Consider the following 12,032-nt stretch of genomic DNA (forward strand, 5'->3'; position numbering starts at 1 on the left):
GAACAGTTTGGGAGAGCGGGCGGACTTTATTTTATTGACGTGTGAAACTTGTGGCATGAAGCGCCGATGGCTTATTAAAACGTCCATTCGAAGCGTAGCGTCGCCCTACTGGGTACGCTTCGAGAATAAAAGGTTATAAGTGCGGAGACATGTTTTGCGCTGTGCTTGCAGTTATATAGCCGTAGTTCTCGAGCAGTGAAATGAAAAAGCGTAATGGAAGCGAAAAATCAAGCTTATCCAAAGCCTACCAGATAGAAATTTTCGCTCAAAGTGGGACAAGTTGTTGCGACGGAAGAGCCAAGCCTAACGTTCAGCGCCAAATTGTACCTGGACTGCATGAGGTAGGTCTATTGCACCAGTCCCAGTTACGTAATTTGTTGCTGCGATTGAGTCCAGAAATTTTTTTTTTGCTTCAGTGAATTGTTCTCTCGTTTCTGAACTTCCCTTCTGATGGATTTGGCTCACTTTGAGAAACACTTCTCACTTACACTCTGAGAGATAAAAATCAATGAATAATTTCACAAACAAGGTAGGGAAAGTAGTGCGTAAATACTAAACACCAACTACAACATGAATGAAAGCGACTTAGGTGGTTAGACGAGGAAAATGTGATTGTAATAATCCCGGGGATAGTTTGAAGCTGCTGCTAGTCTAACTCTTTCAGCCCTGGAATTTTTATTTTTACCGCAGATTTTTTTCCCCTTCCATTTTTTTTCAATTTGAAGGTCCAAATGATACGCTCACAAAATATAAAGCTCGTGCGTGAAGTAATTACCGATTTGGCTTCATGTCCTCAAAAAAGGACATCAGGGCTCAATGGGTGTAGGAATGAAAAAAATGTTCACTTTATTTCATGCGGCTCTTACAACAAAAACTAAGCAGAAGATGGATTATTTCATTGTGTGAAAGTCCTTGAAGCAATTCCTGGACTTCGTCAAGCACAGATGCACTTTGCGCTTTTCACAAAAAAACTCGAACTTTCCTTGTGCAACCGTCCATTTTACACCGCTGTGCCCTAGCGTCGGTGTGAGTTGGCCTTCACACCCCAAGGGTGAGGCTTGCCCTTCACATATTGCGTTATGTCCAAACGGCCCTTGAAAGGGACAATCTGCTCATCAATGCACACATGCTCCTCTACCTCGAGATCGTGTACCTGGCTTGAAAATTCTTGAGCAGAGATCTCACGTTCCAAAGTCTGTCATTGATGTCTGGCTTGTTCGCATCAACAATGTGAAGAGTGTTGCGCAGCTTCTTGAAGCGGTTGCGCGAGATCTCGCATGATGCAATGAGCGCAGTTCTCTTGTAGGCTTTCAATGTAGGAGCAACCTTGGATATTTCAGGACACCCATTATCAGATGGAGAGCCGGCTGATTTCATCTTCATCAGTGCTTACACACGTGCCACAATGAAAAACAGAGCACTGATTAGTTTTCTCAGCAAGCTCAGTAAGGACGCTCTTCGGGACATAACGGCTAAAAGAACCAAATGATGAGAATATGTCCCCTTCGATGTGAAGGTCTTCGTGAGCTGACCCTTTGAATATGGTTTCTGGCACCTTGAAAGGCTTTCTCGCCCATCTGCTTGCCGTTGGTTGTGGGCTATCATCTTCCAAATCAGCTTCTGAACTGTCAATCGCACTCTCCGCCGGGGTTCCAAGCGCGTCGTCCCCCTCGTCACCGCTGCCGCCAGACTCGTCGCACTCGACTTCCACGTCTGATAAATTACCGTCGTCCAGTTTGCATTCTTGGAAGCGTGGTGAGCGTTGAACATGGCACGAGTAAAATAAGGCCTCCAGTATCGATGCACCTAAAAAATATAAGAGAGAATACGGCTAAAACGACGAACGCATGACTTACAACCACTAAGCCCTGATGTCCTCAAAAGGGGACATGTAAACTAAGGGCCACTACAGAAAACTAATGCAGGTTAGGCCAACAATTTTTCGCATGCCGCCTACTCTAACAGTAGCAAATAAATATACAAAATATCAGCTACAAATACTCGAGACTTCAAAAGTTAGAGATTGTGAAAGTTGACACTTACCCGAAGGCTGCTCAACCATGGTACGAAGGAACACTTCGTCGTCGTCTTCGCGTGAATGTCCACAAAACGCTCCGCTACTGATGGCAGTGGCGATAGGGTTCTCGGAGGAACACCCCACAAAAAATTATTAGTTTCAGTTTTGGTTTTACACGTGAGAATTACGCTTTACTTTGTGGGATCAATTGACGACGCCAGGGCCGAAAGGGCTAATTATATTTCTTTACTGTCTGGGCAATGTTCACCCTATGATTTGTTGGCCATAGGAAGAATGAAACCGCGGCATTAGATACTTGGGGTCTCTGCCAGTTGCTCTTCACACATAAAAAGCCTCGCCCGACAGGGTGAGGAGTAAATTAACAAAGATGGCGACGAAGCAAGGCGGAGGTTCGATGCAGGAAAGGTGGTAAGGGAGAGGAAATGACACGCGCTGATTTGCTGACTGTGTGTACTCCTGTTTTCGTTTAACGTAGGAATTTTAACGCCTTAGTTATTTTTATCGAGTGTCGCTGCTAATTACATAGTTGAGTAGTTTGCTTATTGGCGAAAGAGTCTGCCGTTGCACATTTGCTGATTCCTACTGAAACACGTGGGTTGACAAAAAAAGTAGTTCCACCGAAAATCCTAACGAACGACGCGGAACTCGTTATATGACATTGCTTCGCGTATGGTAGAGGTTGCAGAAAAAATTGTGGCATCCTCTTCTCCCGTATGCGCGACATACTTTCGCCTAGGCTTCAGCTGGCGTCAAAGCTTAATTTTCACCCCGGACGGTCACTACTTGCTTAGCAAAACTGAAATATGTATGCCGTGCTTGCCGCATTAGTCAGCGATTGCATGGAACATGTTTAGAGAGACATTACAGCATAGTCTACGTGGAGAATAACCTTATCACCGGAAAGCAGCCTTATGTCAAGCGTCGACTCTGAAAAGATCGTTGAAGGAGTGATGTTATCACACATTCAGTCACAATAAATATCACGTGTATTTTCGTTGTCTTAATGGAATTTGCTTGATATTTCATTTCCAGCGAATACCGCTATGAGATGTTCAGACACACAAGACATTTCTGACAGGACAGTATCGAGCGTACAGAATTAACGCAAGTAAATGCATACAATACCGATGACAATTAACGAACGTGTGAAAATTACACCGAAGAGGGTGTGCAGTTTTCGGACAACTTTCAAGAAAACGTCTGTTGCGACGTCTGCAGCGATTGAACGTCGAGGCATATGACATTGTAACAGCGGTGGGAGCGATTCTCAGAGCCATCAACTTTTTAGAGGGGACTTGGCCCTCTGGGAACTCACCAGCAGAAGCAGATGCCTAACATTTTCTTGACTTACCTGTAGGAAAGGAATTCCTCGTTGCCCAACTCCAAACTGTTTATAGATACGTTTAACCCTTGCAACCATTGAGGGGAATAGTAAAGATTGGCGGTGGCTAAAACTTAAGATGTATAATTTTGAATCGATAGGCATTCGTATTGGCGGCATCGCACAGAATAACCTCTTGCAGTAGGCGAGAAAGCGCTGTGATTCTTTTCGTACGTCTTTGTGCGTTCGCAGGAGTCACTTTTCCTTCGAGAAAAGCGCAGGAGAACTTGCTGCTTGACTGCTACGACAAGAGCAATGTAGATCCACTCGAAGTGGCGTACATAGAGGCTCACGGCACTGGGACCAAGGCGGGTGATGTCGAGGAGTTGGCTGCAATCAGCACAGTGTTCTGCAAGCCAGGACGCCAGATGCCGTTGTTGGTCGGCTCCGTCAAAAGCAACATGGGACACGCCGAAGGCGCGTCTGGTAAGCCGACTCGTAACCGACGCGTAAGCCTCTGGTAAGCCGATTCGATGGTAAGCCGATTACTAACAAGCAACAGGGTATGAAGGAAGAAAGTATGCTACGGCTGATACAATCATTCGTAATCAGTCAGATCATACATAGCAGCCTTCCACAATTGGTTTGCAGCTGAAAACACTAAAATTAACAACTTGATGAAAAAGGCATACAAACTAGCACCAGGGATTCCCATCAGTGCGAGCACGGATCTCTTGCTAAAGTTAGGACTCCACAACACACTGGACGAACTCATAGAAGCACAACGAACGTCTCCGGCAGAATGACTAAGCAAAGCCGAAACGGGACGGCATATACTAAGCAAACTAGGAATTAATTACCACAATCTATACGGGGAAAAGAGGACGATAACGAGAGAAATTCGTGACAAACTCCTAGTACCAAATATACCCAAGAATATGCATCCAGGTTACAACGACGGCAGACGCAAGGGTAGAGCAGAGAAAATGATCCAAAGCTTTGGGCCAGACGGCAGAGCAACCTTTGTAGACGCGGCTGAACACCCACACAGAAATAGCTACGTAGCAGTAATCGTAGATCACACCCAAAAACCCCCTACAAGCGTATCTGTTAATACCAAACATTGCGAGACAGCAGAGGAGGTAGCCATTCCACTAGTATTGGTCTCCACGAATGCTCAGTACATCATTAGCGATTCTCAAGCGGCCATTAGAAATTATGCAAAAGGTAGGATCTCTCCTGAGGCATGGAACATCATCAGAGTCAATGAAGCAAAATTCTCCAACGCAGAGAAGAACGGCAGGCAATTGCCCTGGTTCTAAGCGCATACGACCGCAGGCATTGCCGCAATCAACCTCAACGAGGTAGCACACCGCGAAGCTCGAGATCTTACTCGCCGAGCTGAGCAAAGAGTCAGTTCCATCGGTCAGGAGAACGCGGAGGAGGAGATCCGGACAGAAAAAGATAGATTAACAAGATTTAGCGATAGTACCAAATTCTATCAAAATCGGAGGCGAGTGTTACCACCGCCTCGCACTAAACTGAACAGAGCTAAGTCCGTTACTTGGAGGTGATTACAAACAGAAATGTATACGAGTCCCGTGCAACTAAAAATTTTCTACCGCGATATATACGAGAGTAATATGTGCAAGCTATGCAAGTCTGTTAGAGCCACCCTTCAACACATGTTGTGGGGATGTGAAATATATAAAGATAAAATGGCAGTATCCCCGGAAAATCTACGGGCGCGGTGGTCGGCCGTGCTGCTCAGCTCAGAACTCCAAGACCAACTCTGGGCCGTCCAGCGAGCCATGGAGGCCGCACGGGAGCAGCAGCTCCCAGTGGCCATCTAGGCGGCCCGTGGCCCGGACCTCCCAATGGCCGGATTCCAACTAAAGTTATCACATCACACACAATTTGCGAACGCATGAACTGACGAAGATTTGCACATTGAAACACGCCTACTTAATATTGGATTGTGACAGTTATTCTTACATCACTAAAATGGCTCCAGCCAAGGGTTAAAGGAAAATGTTAAAACGATTTAACCAGTCATATATTAGCATAACCAGCGAGAACGCCAGTGAGTGCGGGATGGCAAGAATAATTGTAAGAGCGCAGGCGCATACATATAGGCGTAACTGTGCGTGAAAAAGTTTAGAGACGATGAGGCCAGCGAAAAATATGAATTTTCAAATTGGTGCTATCATTCAGCCTAAAACTCCGAGGTGCGCTGAGTACGCCAGACACGCAAGCATGTATTATACAACTCAGTTTTCAGTTTCGCGCGTAGGTGCCTAGGATGCAAAATAAACGTACTTTTTCCTTTTAGGTACTGTCGTAGTTACCGAACTTTCTTTCTCGATTATAAAGACCTCTCTAAATGTTTGCTAAACGTTCAATCCATAGCATGAAATTTGCACCTACGCCTGCACAACAACGCGTGCGGTTGTTGTTGTTATTCCTCTGCACAAATGGCACACATCTACCGCGGGGGATCGGCGAAGATTTGGGTGTTTCTCGGAATATGAGTGGATGTTTAGAGCGGGAAAGTTTTACTGGAGGAAGACGTTGCACCCCCTGCGTGACCTCCCTCTTTGTCGGTCGGCACTATTTCAGTAAAATAAGGCAGAGGCCGTTTCGTTTTGGGGCCCTTTATCTCTCATTAGCATTAACGGCTTTTGGATGGAAAGATTACGTGATGTATCGAAAGTGAAATTATCTCGCAAAATCTAAATATCAATTCCAAGGAGTGTAGGGTGGACGGAAAGCACTAATGCGTTGTCTTTCCTCTACTGTCCCTCATTTTCCGTGGTAGCTGCTTATACATGAACGTTTGCATATTTTGCCCCACTCTCCTCAGTGTCGTCAAAATCAGGAATATTCATCCGGGCACTCACAGCGCGCCTAACGTGGTGCGTTTAATCTTAGTGTGCTCATATGCATGTGCTGAGCAGTCTTTATGAGTGCTCGCTTTTCGCTTTTCGCTTTACCAGCACACTCTGCGGCGTGCTCAATTGTAGCATGGAGGCTCCTCAAGTGAACTTGATTATTGTCGCGATAGCAATCATATGGACATTCCAGGCACATTTCCGTCGTCGTCGTCGCCGTGAGGCTCCGTATGAAGTATAAGGGCGATAAGACCGTCGCCAAGCGCCGTGTGCCGCACGTGCGAGTGAAAACGCGCGAGGGTGTGCCGGCAGTCGCAGGCCAATCTCGCGCACGCAAGGGAGGAAAGCGAGGACGAAGCGCGCCAGGAGGAGCGCGCCTTCTACTCCGGGCGGCCCGGCGGCGCCAGCGGCCGCGCGCGCCGGTGCCTCGCCACTGTTTCTCGAAAGCTATCTGCGACGAATACAGAGTTCGCGCAGCGCTGTGTTTTCGCGGCTTAGTTGGCGTTGATGCGAGCGGCCGCGCGAAGGCACATTCACTCGCTGCTGCTGCAGCGTTTTGACAGCGAGTTTTCGCGGGCGAGATCGAGTGAGGTGTGTTCATGTTGGCTTGTGCGCGAGTGACACTATGCCTATTAATTTATTCAGTTGGCACGCGTACGTTTAGAAGTTTATAGGACCGATAAAACTACTATTCTTACTTCGTGTGGCTGACGGCTAATTTGCTATCGCAATCGGTGCTTCGAATCTCGGAAGAAACTGCGTTTTTTTTATCATCTTCACCGCCATTTATGTTGGCTGCAGGACGAAGGCATCTATACCAGCGACCTCCTACTACACCTGTCGTGCTAGCTGGCCACATCTTATGCCTACGAATTATTGCCCTAAGTTTACCACGTCACATAATTCACTGCCATACACGACTGCGCTTCCCTTCTCTATACACGCATTGTATAAGCAATAAGGGTCTCCTATGCAATCGGCGTCACCTGTTTCAGGTGTGCCCTCGGTGGCAAAAGTTATCCTGACCATGGAGACTGGCATGATCGCAGCCAACCTGCACTTCAAGAATCCCAATGCCAACATACCGGCCATTCACGACGGCAGCCTCCGTGTTGTCGACGAGCACATGCGTTTCCCGGGTGGCCCCATAGGCATCGATTCGTTTGGCTTCGGAGGTGCCAACGCGCACGCGATCCTGGAAGCCAGAACCGGGCCGCACGTGGACAGCATTGCCCGCGAGAAGCCTCAGATTCAGAGGCTCGTTCTCCTCGCCGGAAGGACTGAGCAGTCCCTGAAGGTGAGTTGAGTGCGTCCCTAACCGTACGTGTTTAGCGGGTGTAAGAGCGCCAACTGCAGATAAACTGGCGATATATGTGCGCCGGTGAGTCTCAAATGACTTTTTGGTGGACACAGAGTTCAATTATAGTTTGTTGTAAGTATAGTGCTGTAAAGCTATGTATGAGGCGAAGAACTTGCGATGTGTACTGTGCACAGACCTTGCTTGAACTGAAGTGTGTACAACTAGTATGACTGTTGCGCAAGTAGATGATAACTACAAAGGGAATGAATCCCTGTATTTGTTGAGGCGTTGTGTTTCTAAGTTTCATTATCATATTATAACACGAAAGTGCTTTGTGCCGGGCGCCACGGAAAAATCGATGCGCAGTACGTGTGTCCCGCAATCATAACGCGAATTTCCTTGCATACCCACGAGATGGCGCTTTTTGCCATTTTTTTTCAACGCAGTGGCAGCTGTAAGAGGGACGCTCGAAAAAAAGTCGCAGTTCAGCACGAAAGGCGAAACATCGATAGCGATAGCAAATTATTAGAGAGTTATACGAAGTAAGGGTGGTAGTTTTATCGGCCATATGTACTCGCAATAAAAAGGTGCCACCCGCGGAAGGGAGAAGGAGGGGGTGGGGGGCATCGCTAGTACCCGTTGGAACTGAGAGGCGAAAGAAAGCGGTGCGCCCGTGGGGCCGCTCACTTTAAACCGCGTGCTCGCCTTCAACCCAGAGATGCTCCTCGATGAGCGTGCTCGCCGAACGCGTGCCTGCTAACCTGTGAACAAATGAATGAGCGCTAGCGTGCAATGCCGCTAGAGCTTCGAACCCACAGTTTCGCCAAGTAAGCGCTCACCGTCGCACAGAATGTACTTACAGCGGCGCGTGGTGGCCACCAAAGTTCGGTTTACGCTGCGTGACAGGACATGACTCGCGTGTTTGCTATAGCACTGGTTACTTTGCTTTTCGAGCAAAGCAACAGGTATCGAAAAGCGGCGCATATTTATCAACTTTGTTAATTTCCCAGGAAGCTGCCACTGAAACATTAGAATTGAGACATGTTTCACTTTTGTGTTATGTCTGATTCGTTTGAAAGACGGGTGAGCCGATCTTTCCTTTTTGCATTTTATTTATTCATTTTAGCGTTGTTTATTTCTCTACGCTTTGTTGTATAATATAGAGAAACAGAGTAGCTGAGGTGTTCACTAGCAGAATCTCACCACCGGCATCCCATGTATACAAGAGAAAAGAACAGACTGCGGCGGTACTGCGTTCTTGACAACCATGACCGCTATACTGACTTTATTCCGTGTCGTAGAGACATCGTTGGTAGCAGTGCAATAATGTCGAAATCATGTGGCAAGTACGGCGAACGAGACTCACAGGAAGGAAAATTACGTGCGTTGAAACCCAAAATATACCGCAAACAAAAATGCGGCGTTTTCTGTGTGTTGGAACAGCATATTTAGCGCGTAGCTGCTGAATCCTTTTCATTTAGCTGCGATCATATGCGGTGACAGTCTTTATAAAATTAGTTTCCAGATCCACATTGCAGTCCTGGAGCTATTCGCGTTTTGAACCTACGCTTCTGCAATTGCCAAGCGCACTCCTTATTTACGTTCGACCTAGCCCGTTGTAGCTACGCTAGCGCTCGTCCTACTTGTTCGCATCTTAAATCCAGCTAAAACATGCACTGTGGCACTGCATTTTGGGAGAGCAAGGAAAACTCATTATAAGTAATGTGGGCATCGAATCAGTCCATATTATAATGTGTGAGTTTTGGCAAATGAAGGTATGCGGACCACGACGTCGCTAGTGGGATTGTACTTTTTTTATTCATTTTAGAACTGACTCTTATCTAAAACTAAGACTTAGAGGAACTTTCGCCTCGTAGAAACATTACTTGAGGGCACCACTTTTCTGTCTACCATAACTTGCGCGCATTCGCAGGCAACGCTCGACCGGATGGACGCGGATGGACCATACCCGGATTCCGCGTACGCTCTCCTGAACCGGGTCGGACAGCCAAGTGTCAAGAGGTTCCCTTACCGTGGCTTCGCGATAGTTCCGGTGGACCAGTCCGAGAAAGAGGTCGTCAAGGTGGTCCAGGAGGCGCCGCTCGAGAAGCGGCCGCTGTGGTTCGTGTTCACTGGCATGGGCTGCCAGTGGGAAAGCATGGCGCGGCAGATGATGCACTTCGACGTGTTCGCCCGCTCCATCCGCAAATCGCACCAGGTGCTCGAGTCGCTTGGCGTCTCCCTGGTCGACCTGGTGACCGACGAGAGCTCTTGCGACCAGACAGTCGTTTCGACACTGGTGTCCATAGCCGCGATTCAGGTGACTTTGTTTATTTGCAATACAGTACAATAAACACGTTATTCCCCGTGAATCGGGTGGAGGAGGCTTTGGGTAAAAGCTGCCCTGGTAAGAACACCGCCTTAAGAGAATCCCGCAGCCCGATCTGTGCAATGCAGTCGGCGACAACTTGATGCGGGTGACATTGAAATAAAATATGAAAGGCGGGCGTTAAAGGCTCCCAGCTGGTAAAAGTTGATCTCGAACCATTTACTATTGCTTCACTGATGAATCTAGTAATTCTCATAAAACAAATCAGAAATGTCAGACGTGACAGGCAGCGGACAAATTGATTACTCAATTAATTTGTCAGTCAGTCATTGATGCTACTTGCTTTAAAATAATTTATAACAATCGGATCATCACATATGTACAGCGGATCAGATCTAAGCACCAATGGAACTGCTGCTCTCGTAAAGCCAGTTGATTTATTGAAACCTATCATAAATGTTAAACGTGACAGGCAATCTATAACTGAATCACTCAACCAATTAATCAGTCAGTCAATGCTGCTACGCGCCTTTGAAATAATTGGTAACTTGTGGATCACAAAATAGGTGCTACTGATATTCCGAAGAATTAGTTTTAACCCAATGCAATAAGTGGCAATCCTACCCAGACGGCATGTATTCAAGCTACCGCACAAGCAGCACCTGAAAGAGGGGAGAGATGAGGGTCAGTAGTATCAAATAAAATACAAGGAAATGTTATCAGGCCTATGCAGCAATTGTAAACGCTCATCGACTAGGCAGACGCTTATTGCCCGCTACATTGTTTCACCCCGACTTGAACTGCGCTTCACTTTCGTTCAGCACGTTTACTATTTGTATTTGCGGATTTGCTACCGGCTTCGGCAGGCGCTTCTCTTGGCCGGCTACTCTTTGAGCGGCACCTCCAGTCGCGGGCAGCGGCGCACTCTGGCGGCCTGCGGTATGCTTGTCGGGCGCACGCCTCCATTTAGAGCTCACTTTTCAAATTGCAGTGCGTAATTTCTAAAACTACCGCTCATGTCAATTTGAGGTGATTGTGATGTGAGAATTTTGTCTTACTTGGCTTGGTGAAGCAGTACTTTGATGGAGTGGCTTTCTGACTGAGAAGTGGAAAATCTTTCCCAGAAGAAACAGCATGTGCGGCGATCATCGAAGGTTTCGGTGATTCGTACCCAATTCGAGCATACGTTTGAAGTCTTCTCACTAGTATAATTTGAACTTGTTTATGGGATGGGCATGTGGAGTCTGTCGTCATGTCGGTGCCTTTACAATTTCCGCATGAGTGCACAGTTAAAATGTGATCATGATTATTCTGTACATCAGACGTGTCGCACTTTGGCGTGGCGAAGTTTGGACAGATGTCCCCTTTGTGGCCGAAACGGTGGCATGTGTCGTGTCGACGCAGATGTCGCCAGTTTGTGATGTTAATAGGTGCAGGATCACTCCAGAAAGAGGCAGAAGCAGCGCCCAGAAGCACAAACACACATCAGACTTGTATTGACGCACATAACATATAGAAAACGGCACACACACGCGACAGTTCCCCAAAATACCTCAGACGACATGCAGCTATATATATATATATATATATATATATATATATATATATATATATATATATATATATATCGGTCAATTATAATCGGCCTACAGTTCAGGCGGAAGCGCGTGTCGCCGTGTCGGAGACCTCATGGAACCGATGTCGGCTAGCGGGGTCGGACAACAGTGTCGGCCAGCAGGGTCGAACCGCCTCGCGGAGCTCAGGTGGCCCTACGCAACAGTCGATATACTGGAGCCTCCGCTTGCCCGGTTTCCCTCCGGGGGGTTTGCGCTCGGGAGCCCACGGCCGCAGTCACCGGGTCACGTCCACGGCTGGCGGGGTAGCCCTGTGGCCGCTCACCCGAACGCTCGATCACCCCGGTTCAGGACCGCCAGCCCACCTGGGCCAGTTGCCCAGCGGAAGAGCGGGGCGAGGTAGCCTCTCAGCCGGCGACGCGTTAATTCGGGTGCGGCGTACTGACGCGGGCGGCGATAGCTCCTATGGGCCAGACGCCCAGCGAGGAAGCTCTTTTCCCTCGACCGCCGAACCTCGCGCACTGCTCACGCCACGGGCCACACTCTCTCGCGCCACGCTTTTTGAGGCGCCACTGCCGA

The 12,032-nt window shown here is 47.8% G+C and overlaps 1 protein-coding gene across 1 annotated transcript in view; it reads left to right on the top strand.

Annotated features, from left to right (window-relative positions):
* LOC142591496 (fatty acid synthase-like) overlaps positions 1-12,032 on the top strand; it is a 188,244-nt gene that overhangs the window by 66,885 nt on the left and 109,327 nt on the right. The window contains exons 6-8 of the mRNA XM_075703825.1: positions 3,612-3,845; positions 7,246-7,547; positions 9,484-9,870. Coding sequence (XP_075559940.1) covers positions 3,612-3,845; positions 7,246-7,547; positions 9,484-9,870 — 923 coding nt within the window. The remainder of the gene's footprint in view (positions 1-3,611; positions 3,846-7,245; positions 7,548-9,483; positions 9,871-12,032) is intronic.

Source organism: Dermacentor variabilis, chromosome 8 (genome assembly GCF_050947875.1).
Source record: "Dermacentor variabilis isolate Ectoservices chromosome 8, ASM5094787v1, whole genome shotgun sequence".
NCBI lineage: Eukaryota > Metazoa > Arthropoda > Arachnida > Ixodida > Ixodidae > Dermacentor > Dermacentor variabilis.